This window comes from Sciurus vulgaris (assembly GCF_902686455.1).
Source record: "Sciurus vulgaris genome assembly, chromosome: 6".
NCBI lineage: Eukaryota > Metazoa > Chordata > Mammalia > Rodentia > Sciuridae > Sciurus > Sciurus vulgaris.
Window position 1 is genome coordinate 45,492,932 of NC_136466.1, and position 19,793 is coordinate 45,512,724.

General features: G+C 34.0%; 1 protein-coding gene across 4 annotated transcripts in view; it reads left to right on the top strand.

Moving 5' to 3' along the window:
• AP3S1 (adaptor related protein complex 3 subunit sigma 1) overlaps positions 1–19,793 on the top strand; it is a 73,792-nt gene that overhangs the window by 28,715 nt on the left and 25,284 nt on the right. For 2 of the 4 annotated variants that reach the window (XM_079143918.1, XM_079143916.1), the window contains exon 4: positions 13,515–13,586. The exons of the other annotated variants lie outside the window; for them this stretch is intronic. In XM_079143918.1, coding sequence (XP_079000044.1) covers positions 13,515–13,586 — 72 coding nt within the window. The remainder of the gene's footprint in view (positions 1–13,514; positions 13,587–19,793) is intronic. 4 annotated transcript variants of the gene reach the window in all.

A 19,793-nucleotide genomic window follows, 5' to 3' on the forward strand; every position in this document is an offset into this window, starting at 1 on the left:
ATTCAAGCCTTAGGTCTACAACCTACAAATTATGTAACTGGGAAAATTACTTAGCCTCATCCTTCCCCAGTTTTTATTTTGTAAGTGATAATATACATCCTTATCTTGCCAGCATTTCATGAAAACTAGAGCTAATGAAATAAACATATCTATCTATCTGGACATCTTTTTTTTTTTTTTTTTAAGAATTAGAGCTAATGAATATAAGCAGTTGGCATAGAGCATAGAGTATAATGAACACGTTATTCCCGACTTCATAGTAATAAAGGGTGTATTTTGAAACTTAAATACTTACACAATCAGAATTTTGGAGCTAGAAAGCACTTAAAATTTATTTTCTTTTCCACAACATAGGTGTAGAGAGAGAAATATTAAGCTTATGTTAGTGTTTTCCTTTGGTTTAAGGTATACTGGTCATTTCCTAGTGTAGAATGGTTGTTTTTAAGGAAGTAGTAGGAAAGTGACCTTTGAGCTTAATATAATTTTTTTTTTTTTTTTTTAGCCAAGTGCAGTGGCACATATCTGTATTCCCAGCAACTCAGGAGGCTGAGGCAGGAGGATGGCAAGTTCAAGCCCAGCTTCAGCAACTTAACAAGGCCCTAAGCAACTTAGCAAGACCCTGTCTCAAAATAAAAAATAAAAAGTGCTCAGTGGTAAAGCGCCCCTGGGTTCAATCCCTACTACCAAAAAAATTTATCTTTCTAGAATTTTTTTAAAATTTTTCATATTGGAATTATTCTAAACTTACAAAAGCATGGCATGTATAATACAAAGAATTATCACATATCATATATGTTTACCCAGACTCCTCAAATTTAATGTTTTCCATAAATACAATATAAATATTAAAATTAGGACATTAGCCTTGATACTGTTTACAGTATAATTATTAAAATCAGGAAATTAACTTTGATATAATACTGTTATCCAATTTATAGGCCTTGTTTAAAATTTACCAGTTGTCCCATTAATGTCATTTTTCTCATTCAGAGATTAATTCAGGCGACACATTGCATTTAGTTTTTATGTCTCCTTAGTTTTTCATACTCTTAACAGCTATTCATTTTTGTCCTTTATTTATCTCATATCCTTTATTCTTTGATCCTTTGAAGAATACTGACCAGTTATTTTGTAGAATATTACTCTATTTGGGTTTATTTGATGTTTTGTGATTCACATTATGTAATATTATTTTTGCAAAAATGCCACTGGTGTAATGTTATAGCCCTCTTTAATATGTCATATCAGAAGGTACCTCATGTCAGTTTGTTCCATTACTTGTGATATTCACTCTGATTACTTGGTTAAAGGGGGACCTGTCAAGTTTGCCAATACAGTTCCATTTTTCATCTGTGCAAATAAGTATCTATGGGGAGTATTTCAAGACTATAAATACCCTTTTTCTAATCATATATTTGTTCATTAACTTTAGCATCTAATCCTGATTTCTGGCTGAAACAATTAGTTGTGGTGTTTACTAAATGGTGACTTTTCCATCTTCTATATTTGCTGGTTGAAATTCTTTTGTAAGAAAAAGCTTTCTAATATTTTTATTCATTTTACTTTGTTTTAAGTCAGTACTCAAAATGTCACTTGTACCATATTCAATTATAGGTAGAAGACTATCTGTCAAGACCAAATATTTTAAAAATCAGCTTTTTCTTTAGAAGCTTAAATATAGTTCTAATAGTTTATGTCAATACAAGTTTTAAAAAATGTTTTCTTGAGTAGTTTGAAATTATTCAGCAGCTATTTTCACTTTAAAATTAACGTTTGATTTTTTTAACAAATTAAAGCTAGTTCTTAAGGTTTCTAAATCCAATATAAAAGTCATATTAAATGGTGTGAAGTGCAAGTGCTACAATGTAATTAAATTTTCTGTAGTACAAGCAGTCCTTGCTTTATACCATACCATATTTATGGAAACTCCTGTTTATAGAAATCATGTTATCATTTTACATGGTTCAGTGGTAACAGATTCATTAACATGGTACCATGTAAAATTTGGAGTGCCTATATTTTAAAGTACTTTATATATTTAATGAATTTTATTTTTAAGTACTTAAAATGGCACATTTTCTCAAATTCTTAAATATCTCTTAAATTAATAAAAAGTTTGTGAATGTTACCTTAACTATTCTAATGCATCTGTCAGAGTACATGTCAAGTTCTCCTTTATCTTTCAAGTAAAAAAAAAATCATCTCAGTCATCCAGGTATGCATTTAAAATTGAATTTACAAAAGTATAATCTGTTAAATATTCTTACTAAGCCAAAAATTTTAAGGCTTAAGTATTTAATATCAGTTATACAAATTATTTTTACACTTAATCTTTGGAAATATATTGTAGTTTCACTTCAGAACTTCTATTCCTTTAAATTTGCCTGAATTAAAAATCATTTCACTTCAAGGCAACCATTTTTCTAGTTTATAAGGTTATCAATTGACTTTAGACGCCCTGAACAGATCCTGAGATTAATTCTTTCCTAATAGACTAATAAAGATTCTGCAGCAGACACTCCATCACGTAGTTATAGGATTGGTCTCAGAGCCCTCCTCCCTAGGTCAAAGTCTCAGTAATATCTCTTCCCTCTAGTGACAGAGGGAGCTACTATCATTATGGCCAGTACCATTTGCTTTCTTTTAAGGCACTAAATGTCTTCCTCCTGGTTCCAAAGACTTAATGACTTTCCATTAGGTTCTTCTGTTTTTGTTTTCTTAGAATTTTATCACCTGATCTAAGTAGATGAAATTCTGTCCCCCTGCAAACGACTGGTGTGTAATTCCCATGGATTGAATTTATGTCTCTGTCTCATGGTTTTGTCTAGTTATTTGGTTAAAGCACTGTAAAACTATTGAGAATAGACTGAATGTACTTTAATGAATGCTGTGAGACACTTTTTGGTTATTTTTTCTATTTAAAAGGAAATTGCCAATGGGATTTTATCTAGTAAGTGTAGACATTTGTGAGTGGTAGCAGTGTAGACAGTTTAAATTTTTGCTGTATAATTTTCTGTACTTTTCAAAATGTTTGCTTACATCCTACATTAAAAATAAAGTACTATTTTTAATTGTTATTGGAGAGGTATGAATAGTGAATTAGAAGGTGAGTTCTTCAGTGAGACCTTTAGATTAAATTGGGACAAGCCACTTAACTGTTAGTAGTTAACCTTTTTGCTTTAGATTACTTTTCTGCAAATGGTTGATAATAAAAGTATCTGTCTTTTAGTATTACTGTGAAGGATCAAGTAAAATAACCTATTTAGAGCACGTATAACAGTAGCAATAGTATGTATTTAATCTATCAACCTTCTTTTTTAGAAAAGAAATAAAACACAAAAAGAATCATTGATATAAACTCAGAATCATCGTGATGATATAGAAGGTCCTTTCATCAACTCTTAATTTCCTAATATTGAAGTCAAGTGTTGCTTATGTGTTAAGTGCACAGTAAATGTTTCTGTTTTTACTAATATTGGCATGTGAGTATCCATGTTAGGTCTAGTGAATATCTAGTTTGGAACCCATCATAGGCTGAGTTGAGTACTGTTTACACACCTTAAACATCATACTTTAAAGATTCCATATAGTACATGCAGTGGTACCTATTTGAGAATGTAAGTAGGCTTCATTCATAACTGTTCAATTGATTTGGTTTTAAGTTCAACCTATCTTTCTTACCTCTCTTGGTATGTTCATTATTTTTAGTGGTAATTTTTCATTGTTGGCTTGAACTAAATGCAGATGTATTTCTCTAGAATATTTTGCTGGGAACTAAAAAGATATGTTTTAGATCTCCTGGAAAATTTTTAGTATTCTTAAATCCATGCCTCCTATTCTTGCACTGAACAATTTTTCTGTCATATAGTGTCAGTTTAACCCTTTCTAATTTCATTTTTTATTGTAGAACAGCAGGATCTATTTCTCCTGAATTATAACAATTTCCTAAATACAGAAATCAATTATTACATTTTTAACTTAGAAACTCCAAGGATATATTGTGGCATCTACTTTTATTTTTTTGTGCATATTTTTTGCACACATATGGAGGAATAATATTGTAAAATTAATGTGTGAAATTAATATTGAATACTTTATTTAATGAAATTTGAGTCTTTTTTTTTTTTGGTATGGGATATCGAACCCAGGGTGCTTAACCACAGAGTCACATCCCCAGCCCTGTTTATTTGTTTTTTTAATTTAGAGGCAGGGCTTCACTGAGTTGCTGAGGCTGGCCTTCAGTTTACAGTTTTGCCTCAGCCTCCTGTGTCAACAGGGATTATAGGCATGTATCACCATGCCTGGCTAAGTTCTTTGTATTTATTCATTTTTTCACTAAAACAACCTTATAAAATAGGTACTATTATTATACCTAGATAAAGAAAATGAGTCTAAGTTAAATAACCTGCCCTAGATCTAAGAGAGGTAAAGTTGGAATTTGAGAATAGATATGGTAAAACTTGTGTTCTAAAGTGCCAGTCATGTGCCACATAATGTTTCACGGTATGTGACAGTGGTACCATAAGATTATAGTGGCAACAAAAAATTCCTGTCAAGTAGTGCCATCATAGCTGTTAAAACATTAACACATTATTCATATGTCTGTGGTGATGGTGTAAACAAACCTGCTGTACTGCCAGCATATGGCATATACAACTATGTGCAGTATGTAATTCTTGACAGTGATAAATAACTATGTTGCTAGTTGGCTAGTTGTTTTAGTCAACTTTGCATTACTGTGACTAAAATACCTGATAAGAAAAACTTAGTGAAGGACAAGTTTGTCTCACGGTTTCAGAGGTTCAGTCCATGGCTGACTTGCTTACACCCAAGGTGAGGCAGAACATCATGGTAGAAGGCCTGGCAGAGGAAGGCTGCTCAATTCAAGACGATCAGGAAGCAGGCAGAAAGAAAGAGAGCTTGAGAGCGAGAACTTGCACATGAGAGTGCATAGATTCCCAGGGACAAAATATAAACTCCAAAGGCACGCCTCCTGGGACCTACTTCCTCCAGCCACACCCTACCTGCCTACAGTTACCACCATTCCATTCAAATTATGAATCCATTAATGTATTAATCCACCGATTAGGCTACAGCTCTCATAATCTAATTATATTACTTTTAAGCATTCCTGCATGATCTTTTTGGGGACATGGGTGGATACCTTATATCCAAACCATAATACTAGTTTATGTATTTACTGTACTTATTTTCAATACATTTTATTGTTGCTTTAGAATACCTCCTTACCAAAAAGAATAGTTTAGGGTAAAACAGTATAATTTTTGTTACACTGCCAGTGGCCTCATATATCTTAGGTTCACCATTTCTCTTTTTTTCTCCTGCGATGTTGGAAATTGAACTCAAGGCCTTAGACATGCCAAGCAAATCACTTTACCCCAGTGTTACATCCTCAGCCTTCAGTATTTCTCTTGATTAAATTGTTTTCACTTGCATTTGATTTAATCTCAGGTTGTTTTGTTCATGGACCTAGTAGACTATATCATATATGTCTACAATACAACCTAAAAATGTAGCTGGCTATATACCATCTAGGTTTGTGAAATGTACTGCACAGTGTTTGCCTAATGAAGAAATTGTCTAATGACATAATTCTTTTTTTTTTTTTTTTTTTTTTTTTTGTGGTGCTGGGGATTAGAACCCAGGGCTTAAGCACTCTACCAGCTAAGCTATATCCCCAGCCCTAATGATGTAATTCTTAAGATATAACCCTTTAAGTTAAGTGATATGTGACTTCAAGAACATTTTTTCAGTTAGGGATGAGGAGGGTGGTAAGAATGGAGGAAGGAAAGACTGTATAGAGGGAAAAGAGGGGTGGGGGGAAGGGAAAAAAAATAACAGAATGAATCAAACAACATTGCCCTATGTAAATTTATGATTTTTGATAAAAATAAAATAAAACGGGTTAAAAAAAAGAACATTTTTCTTAGATTTTTTTTTTTAATAAAGATAAAGGAAACACAGGAAAAATTCTGTTGATTAAAAAAAAGCACAGGAAAAAGGAACCTTTTGGGCTCGGGACTCAGTGGTAGAGGGCTTGTCTAGCATGCATGAGGCCGTGGGTTCAATCCTCAGTACTGGGGGGGAAATCCTTTTTATGTATAGATGTGGCATTTTTCTGATTATCTTTTATATTTATTTTGAAATACTAGTTTTTGATTATTATTAAAATGAAAGAAAACTTAAAATATGATTTTTTTAGCAAATTAAAAGTAATTTCTCTTGCACTAGCCTTTGAATTCCTTGAAGGCAGAGATTAAGTCTTTGGTGTTAAATCTGTGACTTGAGTGACTACTTACTTGATGGATAACCTGTTATAGTGAAATTGGTTTGAAACTCTTATCCTTTTTTAAAATGAAACACAAGAGGGTGCTATTTACTGTGTCACTTTTAGATCTCACCTCTTTTTCTCCTTATGAAATTATAATACAACAGTAGTTTTTTTTGTTATTTTTGCCCTGGTTTGAATCTCTAAGATCCTTTAAATGTTTTACATAATTTCTTAAGTTTTTAGAGTATTTGTTTTCTATTGGTCTTCTCCATGTAACAGATGTGTTTGTATTTGCCTTGGGGGCTCTGGGTTTCTAATTATATTAAATAATTTTTACTAAATCAAAAGAAACTGAGTGGAAAAAATTTTGAAGAAGGTCTTTGATTTTTTAAAAATCCTAAACTTAGTATTTGAATGCTTTAAATCTTAAAAATTCTTGTTGTAAATTAAGGACATGTAGTTATAATGACATTTTGCTGCAAGGCACTTTGTTTTTTTAGAATCCACATTTTTCATAGTTGGTATTTTGGTTTAAATATGGGGGCAGTGTGTTTTTCTAAGCCACTAAGCAAATCACAAAATCCTGGCAGCCTGAGCACTTAGTTACCCTTCTTTTTATATCAGTTTTTACCAGCAGAATTAGACTCTTCTATTTGTTTTAATTTTACAGTCATCATATTTTGAGCTGCCAGGTTCACAGTACTGCCATTTGTTAGCTATCTTTTGGAATTGTGCTGGGTATTCTCTCTAAATGGTTTAACTGCATTCTTGTGATTATCCAGAAAAGGGCAAGTAGTTTTTTCACCATTTTATACTTCTGAGATTAAAAAAGAGCTAAGTGATGCTCAAGGCCATAAAGCTAGACAGCAGCAGAACACGAATTTGAAGCCAAGTCTTTATGGTCTCAAAGCATATGTCTGTCTTCATCATTCTACCATATTATCTTTGTAGGCAGCTCACGTATTTTGCCACACCATAGTTCACTTGTGGCACATTCAATGCTCTCAAGAATTTTTTTCTTTTTTTTGCCCAACATTGTCTGTTCATTTAATAAATTATACTAGTCTTGTATAAGTACATATAAGTGAAGGGAAATTTTATTAGCATTTTCACCAAGACATTTTTTGATGGTTAAAAAAAGGATGACTGTAAAATAGAGGTAATCAAAGCAGTGGAAGTGGTAAATGTAAGCATGAAAAAAATTAAAGAAATATTGGAAAATTTTTTTCTGATACTAAACTTTGATATCAGTAAATCTAGTGATTTAAGGAAGATCATCTATACAATATACAAGAATTAATTCCAGACGGATTCGATACAAACATGAAAACTAAAATAATGGAACTTTAATTTTCTTCTGGGAGAAAATCTTCCTGACCCTGATGTAGGCAAAAGTTTCTCAAGTTGAGCATAACAAAAATATTAACCATAAAGGGAAAAAAAAACATAAAAGTTGAACTGTATTGAGTGTTAAAATTTATTTCCTTCCAAGGACACTTATTAGAATGAAAAGGCATGTGGGAGGATGTATTTGTAATATGTACATATAACAAAGCACTGTATCTAGGATATATAAAGAATTCCTGTATATCAATAAGAAAAAGATTAACAGACCAGTAGAAAAATGAGTGTAAGTCTTGAATAGGAATCAGAAGGAGATTATCTAAATGGCTAATAAAGACTAAATGGTTCACAATCTCATTGGGCATCAGGGAAATACCAATTAATATCATGATATATCACCACCCATCCATGATTATGACTAAATTGATTGTGTAATGACAAGCATATGGAACAACAGGAACTTTCATATGTTGCTATTTTGAGAATAATTTTATTTACTTAAAAACCTATTTAGCACTGTATGCTAAAGCTTAACATGTTACTCTTTGACTCAGCAATTCTGCTGTAGATATGCATTCCATAGGTATGTGTAGAGTCATTCATTAAGACATACGGATGTTCTTAATTGTAATAGTCCCATATTGCAAAAACTCAAATTTCTGTCAACAGTAGAATGAATAAACAAATTGTAGCATACACATTCAATGGCATACTGTATGAGAATGAGCAAGTATTTTATAATAATATGAATGAATCTTACAAAAAAATGAGTAAAAGAAACCATTCACAAAAGACTACGAATTGTATGATCCCTTTTAAATGTGATTGAGATATAAGCAAAAGGTTCTGTAGTGTTAAAAAGCAGTAAGTGTTAACCTTTGATGGTGGGTGACTGATGGACAATGAGGGTGGCTTTTATAGTACTGGCAATGTTCTAAAACTTGATTTGGGCTTTGATTATGCAGATACATTGGCTTTTAGGGAATTTGTGGTGTTATATGTTCTTACAATTTGTGTGATTTTCTGTATGTATGGTATCCCTCAGTAAAAATTTACAAAGGAGAGTTAGAAGTTAAATGGTTTTACTTCCCTAACTTTTAAGTATGATTTCATAAATTAGCATTGAGATTATTTTTAAATTAAAGACTTTCAGAAGTAAATATGTTCTTTTTCTTTTTTCTTTTCTAAATTTTTATTTGTTGTTCTTAGATATATATATGACAATGGAATGCATTATTATTATTATTAGGTACCAGGGATTGAACTCAGGGGCACTAAACCACTGAGCCACATCCCCAGCCCTATTATGTATTTTATTTAGAGACAGAGTCTCACTGAGTTGCTTAGCACCTTGCTTTTGCTGAGGCTGGCTTTGAACTCATGATCCTCTTGCCTCATCCTCCTGAGCCGCTGGTATTACAAGCATGTGCCACCATGCCTGACTGTATTTTGACATATTATACAAACATGGAGTATAACTTCCCATTCTTGTGGTTGTATATGATGTGGAGTTATACTGGTTGTGTATTCAAATATGAACATAGGAAAGTTATGTCCAATTCATTCTACTGTCCTTCCTATTTCCATCTCCCCTCCCTTCCCTTCTTTCCCCTTTGTTTAATCCAATGAATCCCCATTGTGTGTTAGAATCTGCATATCAGAGAGAACGTTTGGTGTTTGGTTATTTTGGATTGGCTTATTTTACTTTGCATGATAGTTTCCAGTTACATTCATTTACTAGAAAATGCCATAATTTTATTTTTTCTTTATGGCTGAGTAATATTCCATTGTGTATATATACCACAGTTTCTATGTCCATTCTTCTGTTGAAGGGAACCTAGGTTGGTTCCATAGCTTGACTATTGTGAATTGAACTGCTTTAAAAATTGATGTGGCTGCATCACTATAGTATGCTGATTTTAAGTCCTTCAGGTATAAACCGAGGAGTGGGATAACTGGGTCAAATAGTGGTTCCATTCCAAGTTTTCTGAGGAATCTCCATACTGCTTTCCAGAATGGTTGCACCAATTTGCAGTCCCACCAGCAATGATGAATATATCTTTTCCCCCACATCCTTGCCAACATTTGTTGTTACTTGTATTCTTGACAATTGCCCCTTCTACCTGGAGTGAGATAGAATCTCAGTGTAGTTTTAATTTGTATTTCTCTTAATTGCTAGAGATGTTGAACATTTTTCATATATTTGTTGACCAATCATATTTGTTCTTCTGTGAAGGGTATGTTCAGTCCCTTTGCCCATTTATTGATTAGGTTATTTGGTGTGTGTGTGTGTGTGTGTGTGTGTGTGTGTGTTAAGTTTTTTGAGTTCTTTATATGTCCTGGAGATTAATGCTTTATCTGAGGTACAGGTGGCAAAGATTTTCTCCCATTCTGTATGCTCTCTCTTCACATTCTTGATTGTGTTCTTTTCTGTGAAGAAGTTTTTTTAGTTTGATACCATCACATTTATTGATTCTTGATTTTCTTAACACTTTAGGAATCTTGTTGAGGAAGTTGGTTCTTAAGCTGGCAAGATGGAGAATTGGACCTGCTTTTTCTTCTAGTAGGTGCAGAGTCTCTGATCTAATGCCTTTGTCCTTGATCTACTTTGAGTTGAATTTTGTGCAGCATGAGAGATAGGGGTTTAATTTCTTTTTGTTACATATGAAGTTCGAGTTATTCCAGCACCATTTGTTGAAGAGGCTGTCTTTTCTCCAATGTATGTTTATGGTGTCTTTGTCTAGTATGAGATAACTGTATTTATGTGAGTTCGTCTCTGTGACTTCTATTCAGTTCCTGGTTTTCAGGTCTGTTTTGGTGCCTATACCATGCCATTTTTGTTACTGTAGCTCTGTAATATAATTTAAGGTCTGGTATTGTGATGCCTCCTGCTTCGCTATTCTTGCTAAGGATTGCTTTGACTATTCTGGGCCTCTTATTTTTCCAAATGAATTTATAACTTAAATATGTTCTTTTTCAACGGGAAAAGTTTTTTTCCTTTTCACCCCCTTTCTTATTTTCTCCAGGAAGTTAATATTTAAGTGCTTCATCAGTGTTTAAGCAGCATTGCACTAATTCAGTCCTCTTAACAGGAATCTGTTGTATCAAAGTATAACAATTTATAGAATGAATGAAGTCATTTCAGGGACCATGTCTACAAGATCTTCAGGAGAAATAGATGAAGTTGAGAGTGTGGGTGGCTTGCCCAATGATATTTATTTTCATAATACCACAAAATTACAATAATCTAAAAACAGAAGTCCAAACTTTTGTAAAAGGAAAAGACAAACTCTTTTTTCCTCTTTATTCACATAGTTGGCACAATATTTCAGAGACTAGATGTGTGTGTGGAAATCCTCACACACACATACATACTAAGCAGTTATGCAGTAGATACCAAGTAGGTATCCTGTTCTGCCATTTCTGGAGATAGTGTCACATCCCATAGGTTGAGGGCCACAAAACTCCCCCCTCATACAGATACCATTGCCAGTAGTAGGTTTTTGTGACCAGCACTTACAACCAACCAGCAATCAATTGGGATTCCCATAACCCCCTCCTAAGGTTTGATTAATTTGCTAAGGCAACTCGTAGAGCTCAGGGAAACACATTTACCCACTTATTATAAAGAATATTACAAAGGATACAGATAATAGATGAATAGGGCAATGTCCTGTGGGAAGGAGTACAGAGCTTCCAACCCCTCTTTGGAGTACCATCTTCTAGACACATCCATGTATTAAGCTATCTGTAAGCTCCCTGAATCTAGTACTTTTGGGGTTTTGGTGGAAACCTCCATCATGTTGATGTAATTGATTAAATCATTGACTATTGGTGATCTTCCCTGAAGGTTGGAAGGTAGGGTGGAACTGAAACTTCCAACCCTCTAATCAAAAGAGGTTGATTCTCCTGCAGTCCCACTCCCCCATCCTGAGGCCATCCAGGAGTCCCTAGCCATTACTTCTCATTGGCATAAAAAGAGATATCTTTGGGGATTCAGAGGGTTTTAGGAGTTATGTAAAAAGAAGAATACCAAAAGTATGTTTTACATGCACCTGTGTATTCCCTACTCTAGATTATCTTAATAACTTGCGTGCCTCTTACAAATGAAACTATGAGTAAAACTATGTACTCTTGGTTACCAAAGACTTATTCTTTCTTTTAGTGACTGGTCTAAGTCAGGAGTCTAACTGTAACCTGCAGGTCAAATTGAGGCTGCTGCCTGTTTTTGTAAATAGTTTTTTGGAACATAACCATGCTTATTTGTTTGTATATTCTTAGACTCTAAGGGCCCACAAAGCCTCAAGTATTTATTGTTTGGCCTTTTGCAGGGAAACTTTACCAACTTCTGGACTAAGACAATGTTGATTATAGTCATATGGTGACATAGCTCCATTGTTTGAATTGTCTTACTCCTCTCCCTTAATGCCAGGAAGGAATCTTGGATTGTGCATCTGTGTATATTAGCCTAAGGTTGGAGCAGTTAAAGCAAAAGGACTGCTCTTTAGGTTTTATCCCTTGCCCCAAAGGGTCACTTATGCATAGGGTGACCATACTTTGAGTTTACATAAAAGATATTAACTGTTTCAGTTTACTCTTAATATTATCCCAGTGTCTACAATAAAGTCCCAGTACAATCACTCCTGTCTTGTGAAGGCTACCACTGAGAGCTGTGACAGGAATAGAAATGGAATGCAGTAGTCAAGAGACAACTATGCAAGGTAGAATTTAAGAGATTAATTTTTTAAGGTTTGTTTCAAGGGTCTCCAAGACCATCTCCATGGTTTGTTAGGGTTATTAGGGCTCAGAAGTTCCAATATACTAATGGTTTTGATTTTTTATAATGAAAGGATATAGAGAAAAAAGCAGCAATGACACATAATGAGAAGTCTGGAGGAAATAAACTGCAGAATTCCAGGTCCCTACCCAAGAGAATCACATCGGACATGCTTAATTCCTTTAGGAATATGTGATGATGAAAGCTTATCCAGGCTTAGGTGTCAAGGAATGTTTCTGGTGTCAGTAACATAAATATATATACTACCTGCAGGATTGATCTTGGTTATATAAGCTTCAGACCAGAGAAAAAGCCAGGTGTTCACCATCCTGCTCAGATTAATACATTCAGGCTCAAGATCTCAGGCATACAAAAAACACTCTTACTCAGCAGAACATTCAAAAGCTTAGAGATTAGTTCTCAGGAGCTGGCCAAGGTCAAGTCCTGAAAACAGGCCATTTGGCAAAAATGTGTAGGATTTGAGTCTGCTGAGGTGACTCTTTTCCACACAAAGTTACATAATGTTCTTCAAGCCAGAGTTTAAGCCCAGGTAAGTCTGATTCCAAAGTCTATACTCTTTTCTGCAAGTAATTTTTAGTGATATTTAATACTGATTTTCTAATTAAAAGTTCCATCTTTCTTGGTAACTATTTCTAATAAGATTTTTCTTATGGGTTGGGAAGATAACTCAGTTGGTAGAGTGCTTGCCTTGCAAGCATAAGGTCCTGGGTTCAATCCCCCGCACTGCAAAAAAAGAAAAAAGAGAAAAAAGATTGTTCACCTGAAGATAAAGGAGCCTGATTGAAGTATTTTTAAGTTCTTTTTTTTTTTTAAATAAGAAATGATGCTGAGATTTTTTTGGTTTTAGTAATATTTAGAAAAGATTGTTTTATATATTTATATATTAAAAAGTAGACTGCAAGTAGCCTTCTTGAAGAATAATGAATTTTTACTTTGTATTAATACGGTTTTTAGTTTTAAAATGGAATAGTGATATATAGTTAGTAAAGTTTTGGTTCACAATTAAGAATTGCCTGCCTTATTTAGATAATAAATTTGAATATGCTTACCCAGCACGTTTCCTTTTGTCTTTTTCCATAGGTATTCGTGGAAACCTTAGACAAATGTTTTGAAAATGTCTGTGAACTGGATTTAATTTTCCATGTAGACAAGGTACTACTTCTGTGTTATCAAATCTCAGTTTTAAGAAAAACATGTTTGTATTTGTCAAAGTAAAAATACATTTAATGAATGATACTGTTTTTATTCCATTATTTATTATTCAGTTCATAAATGATTTTTCCCATGAGCCAGGCACTGTGCTTGGTAGTGAAAATTCAGACCCTAAAAAAGTTTGCATATAATTTAGGAAAAAATGGCATTATTAAGTATGTATAGTTTAACTGGCAACTAGCATGAACTACTGGCCTATGTCTGGGAAAATGTAATGGAGGAAATTACATATAAACTGGATTTTAAAGAACTAGTAGATATCTCACCAACAAGAAAGGACAGAATGACCCTACTTGAAGAGACAAAATACAGGCTTTTTTTTGTGAGGAGTGAAAGAGGCCTAATTTTGAAGAACCATTAGTGCTATGGACTTTGTACTTTATTCTGAAACAATTTGGTGCTTTTAAACAAATTTCTTTTGGCATTATTATTCCTTTGTATGTTTGTTGTTGTTATTTTTTGGGGTGGGGGCAGAAGGTTGTGACAAGAATTTTTTTTTCCTGCATTATGGAAGTTGAATTGGTGATGGGAAGATTAGGGAAATCAAGTAAGAGTCTCTTGGAATATTCCAGAAAGAAATGGACTAAGGCACAAATTGGGGATGAAAGAAAGAATTGATAGGATTTGATGACTTATTGAAAGCTGAGGTGAGAGAAAAGAAATCTTACTGAGGTTTCTAAACAATATTGCTGGGTGTTAGTAATATAGAATTTAGTAGGAAGAGTTTCCACTTTTATTATGTACAGGGTTTTATTTGTATTGTTTGTATAATCTAATTGATCTTTTTTGAATAATTAAGCCATTGAATGAAAGTTTTAAATAATCAAAAAATTTTAGTAAAAAACATAAAACATTGGCTTTATTGAAGTGTAATTCATACATATTAAACGTCAGTAGTAAAAAGCATGTGGTTAACTGAGTTCTGGCAAATATGTGTAGTTAAGTAACCACTACCACAATCAAGATATAGCACAAAGAATGCATTTTTTATTATTTGTGATAATCAAAAGAATATAGTTTTTAATTTCTCATTTACTAAATGATTTGATTTTATATATTAACTGACTTTGGACAGACAACTTAAACTTGATGTTTTTATAAGTCTATTTTTAGTGTTCCGCTTTTCTCTAATATATCTTAAACTTTTTCACACTTAGGCTACTGTTATTTTCAGGTCTTAGGGCTCACAGTATCCAAAATTATGTTCTGGCACATAACTAAAATTTGAAAATGACTGCTCTAAGGTCATCAGCTCATGTAATATATTTAACAGTTTTTAAGAAAATTGAAGATTCTTTTGTTAAATGTGGTAGAGGTAAAGTTCTTATATTTGTTACTAGAGAGTAAAAGCTTTCCTTAAGGAAATTAAGTTCTCATTTATATCTAATATACATGACATACAATGTTTTTAAAACTTCTGCTTCACATTAGTGTAATTTCATTTTAGATCAGAAAATAAAGATAAAAGAAAAATAAATGAAGTCATCTGGGTACCGAGATTGCCTAGTGTTAGCATTGTAGAATATGTATATTTCTACATTTTTTTTTGTACAAATGTACAGAAACAAATGTACCTTTTAAAAAAGTAAGGTGGGAACACATATAATGTATATATATTCTCTCTCATTTCATTTAACACTGTATCATTGTATTAGAACCTGCCATAATTAGCTGTGTCTCTTCTTTCTGGGCTGAACTCTTGTTCTAATTTCTTTTTTCACTGTATTGAGACAGGTTTCAGGATACCAAGAGTTAGAGACTAGTCAAGTAGATACTTTCTGTCTCAACCTTTTCTGTCCAAAATAATGCTAACTTTTCTTTCACACCACTGAAAGTGGGATCGTTTTCACCTTTAAGCAGCCTGGGACCTTCCAGCTGTGAGGGATCATGTCCCTGGCTCAGTTCAATTTTTTCTTAGAGGCAGATGTAGCGAGTTTTGCATACCACCTCAGACTGCTTCTGAGCTACAACTCACTGGATGAAAGGGAGAAATTGTAGAGATTTCATTCCCTTTTGTGTCATTCAGGATGGGCTAGACTGAGTTTCTGATGTAGTAATAAACATCGAAGTACTAGCTGCTTAAAACAGGAAAGATTTACTTCTCATTCATGCCACATGTATATTATATTCCAAATAATGTAACCCTGGAATCCATGGTGACAAAGCTGCCACTACCTGAAATATTATTAGTTTCCATATATGTGAAAGAAAATTTTGCCTGGTAAGTCTATCTTCTTTTAAGGTCCTGCAGATGATAGTTTAGCCACTACAAACATGAATTGCTAACTTTCTAGCCTCTAAAATAACAATTTCCACATGGCCTTCTGCCAAATCCCTAAGCCAGTGTTACATATTTTATTTTATTGTGGTTACTAGTGTCTCATTAAAAATCTTTAAGTACTAATTTCTGTGTCAGTCACAAAAGCTAAACATAGTCACACTGAGGTAGTAGGACACACACACACACACACACACTCAAAATTAGTTGGGTATCAAGTTGGGTATGCATGATGCCATGCATGCATGAGAGGACAAGAAAAGTTTTATTACCCAAATAATGAGTTTTTATGGGGAGAACAGGGAACAATTGGCTAGGAGTTTTATGGTGGTTAGGGATGAGGCTGGGGTAAGAGTTTTTGCACTTGGGCCAGGTTTTGTGTGGTTTGGCTTTCCCATCATTGCAAAGGAAGGGGCACCCAGATGTAATCAGCTCATCCAGATGTAGGTCAGGCATGGTGGTGTACACCTATAATCCCAGTGACTCAGGAGGCTGAGGCAGGAGGATCACAAGTTCAAAGCCAGCCTCAGCAAAAGTGAGGCACTAAGCAACTCAGTGAGACCCTGTCTCTAAATAAAATACAAAATAGGACTGGCCCTGAGTTCAATCCCTGGTTACCCCCCTCCCAAATAAAATGGAGTCAGGCTGTTTAATACATTTAAGCTAATGATTTGTTAATAGTCTCTAAAATCCAGCAATTTGGATAACTTGGTTTATTTTGTTCTTATACTGCATGATTGCTGAGAGGTTCTGCTTATTTTCTCAGCTGAATTACCTGCCCATCTCCTGAACAGCGTGGCTCTGATTGGGCAATGCTGGGTTGTTGTCCCTACTTGCAACAAAAAAATCAGGGTTGATTCAGCAAGAGAGCTGAAATTCTAGGAAGAGCTTGGTTTGAAGGGTGTATGAATTTGACAGTGATAGCTTTGAATATATTTTTTCTCTCTGCATCCTCCCACCCACTCACCTATGTCCCCAGATGATCAGGAAAAGATCTGATTGGTGGCCTAAGTGACTTTCCTACCCTTGAGGCTGGGAGAATTTACACTTAAGAGCATGATTTCTTGTAAGGAGTTTTAACAACCCAATCTTAAACCACAGGCCAGAGTGACCCCTTTCCTTTCCCTCCTGAAGAAGTCTAGCTTTGCAACTAGAACTGAACACTTATAATCCAACAGAGAAAAAGAACTACTCTCTCAACAAGAGAGAGGGGAACAACAGTCAGAACAGAGGCTTCATTGAAAAAGAACTACTGGAGGAGATAGAGGAACTCGTGATATTTTAAAATGATTAAAAAAGAGTATTTAAGAAGACTTTAAAAAGTCTTTCAAGGATTTAAAAATATGTTTTTCAAACTAAAAAGTTTAAAAGAAGAGGACAGTCACAATTGAGACTGAAAATAGAAGATCAGGTGCAGGAAATAACCTCAAAACACAGGACTGAAAGATGGAGAGAGAGAAAACATGAAGGAAAAGATTAGAGATTTTGAAGAGTACATTTACTATATGTTGTAAAAGTATTTTAAAGATCTTATCCAGTTAGTTGAAAGGAGATTAGAGGATATCTAGAGCATTTCAGTAGGAAAACAAGTTCTCTCAGTGGTCAAGAGAGACTAAATATTTGTTTTACAAGTAATAATAAAATTGTAGGTGTTCAATTAGAGAAAGGACAGAGATAGTAATTGTTAATTACAGTTTAAGTACAGTAGAACGTCTTATTTAAAAAGGAAGGAATGGAACAAAATTCAATCAATCTAAGTATTAAAGGAAAAGAGAAAATATAATTTAAAATATCACTACTAATACACTAAAAGGGATTTGAATGAAACAATACATTAAAAGATGGAAACCTCAGTGTAGTGCAGCCACTCTGGAGAGCACTGTGGAGATTCCCTAGAAAACTTGGAATGGAGCCACCATTTGACCCAGCTATCCCACTCCTTGGCCTATACCCAAAGGACTTAAAGTCAGCATACTACAGAGATACAGCCACATCAATGTTCATAGCAGCTCCATTCCCAATAGCCCAATTGTGGAACCAACCTAAATGCCCTTCAATTGATGAATGGATAAAGAAACTGTGGTATATATATACACACACAATGGAATATTACTCAGCCATGAAGAAGAATAAAGTTATGGCATTTGCAGGCAAATGGATGAAATTGGAGAATATCATGCTAAGTAAGATAAGCCAATCTCAAAAAACCAAAGGACAAACGATCTCACTGATAAGCGGATGATGACACATGATGGGGCGTGAGAGGGGGGCAAGAATAGAGGAAGGAGGGACTGTATAGAGGGAAAAGAGGTGGGAGGGGTGAAGGAAAAAATAACAGAATGAATCAAACACCATTACCCTATGTAAATGTATGACTACGCAAATGGTATGCCTCTACTTCATGTACAGAGAAACAACATGTATCCCATTTGTTTACAATAAAAATAAATTTAAAAATAAAAGACAGAAACCATGGATTTAAAAGGAATGATGGGTTTTACATAGGAAAGGAAGGATAAGTTTGAGTATTTCCCTGTTTCCCTAACAGTTTATTTTCCTAATGCCCACCAAAAATGATAATTGATTTTATTAGTGTCCTTATGACAAGAATTTTAATATATTTATTTTAATCAAGTGCTGATGTTATTTCTTTTGATGTTCATACTACCCATCTTTGGCCACTGCCCAGATTGTCCTCTGGGTTCTTTTGACATGATCCTACACAGTCTTTGATAACTGCTTTATTTTCTGGTACAGGTAGATGTTCCAGACTTATTTTATTCATTTCCTTTTCCAGACATACCATCATGTCTTCTAGGAGCCCTGGTTCCTTTTAGTGAGGAGATGGTATATTGAAACCATAGTCTACAGATGTTCCTAATTACAAGACTGGTCAGTTATTTCTAGGACTTTTCAGTGGATGGAGCATCTTATATATTTTCTGCCCCAGACCTCAAACCAGCCATTTCTCAAGGAACCTTGGTGCCTCTTACTAGGAAAAGGATATTTGGAAGTGACCATCTGGGTACCATGTTTGTTCATTGCTATGGAGGTGGAAGTACTCCTAGTTAGTGTACTGAGCTGCAAAATAGATGTATATGTATATGCCACACATACGAAACTTTTTAAATTTTTATATATATTAAAAATCATTGTAGCTAAGGATATATGTAACTCAATAGTAAAGCACATGTTTTAGCATTCACAAGCCCTGGATTCCATACCTAACACCACAAAACAACCAGCCAACCAAACAAACCCATGTAGTTCTTAATATTTCAGCATCCAGCATCTAGTACAGTACTACATAATTTATTCTAGACTTCTTTTCCATGTTTGCAACTTACTTTGACAGATTATTCTAAATATTTTTATTCTCATTATTCCCATGATTCTTAATGTGTTTTACTAAGACTTTCCTTTCTGTAATCGAACTCCTGTTGGGACAGTATGAAAGCTCAATGTCAGAATGCCAGTCTCCACCCTTTTCTCCCAGCACAGAAAATTGACCACAGAAACACCATTTTCTATCCTGCCCGCTAAGCAAGTTGTTAAAAAGTTTAGTCCCAGTAAAGAAGGAAGAGAAAGGAGCTTCTGTATAAAATAAATGTCAATCCTTATAAAAATTGCACTGAATAAAATATATGAAGTGACCTAAGTGATTTTAAAAATAACTTTTAAAATTTTAAGAGGAAGGAAATATCACAAGATTTTCAGTGGATAGGTTTTGTGATATATCAAGACATGTTTGAGTAAGTCTAGTACAAGTTATCTATAAGGCAGGATAAGGAGACAAAAAAAAAAGGAAAATATGAAAGATAGTCTTCGTGTCATGGAGGATAGGGTGAGAAAAATCTAATCAACATTTA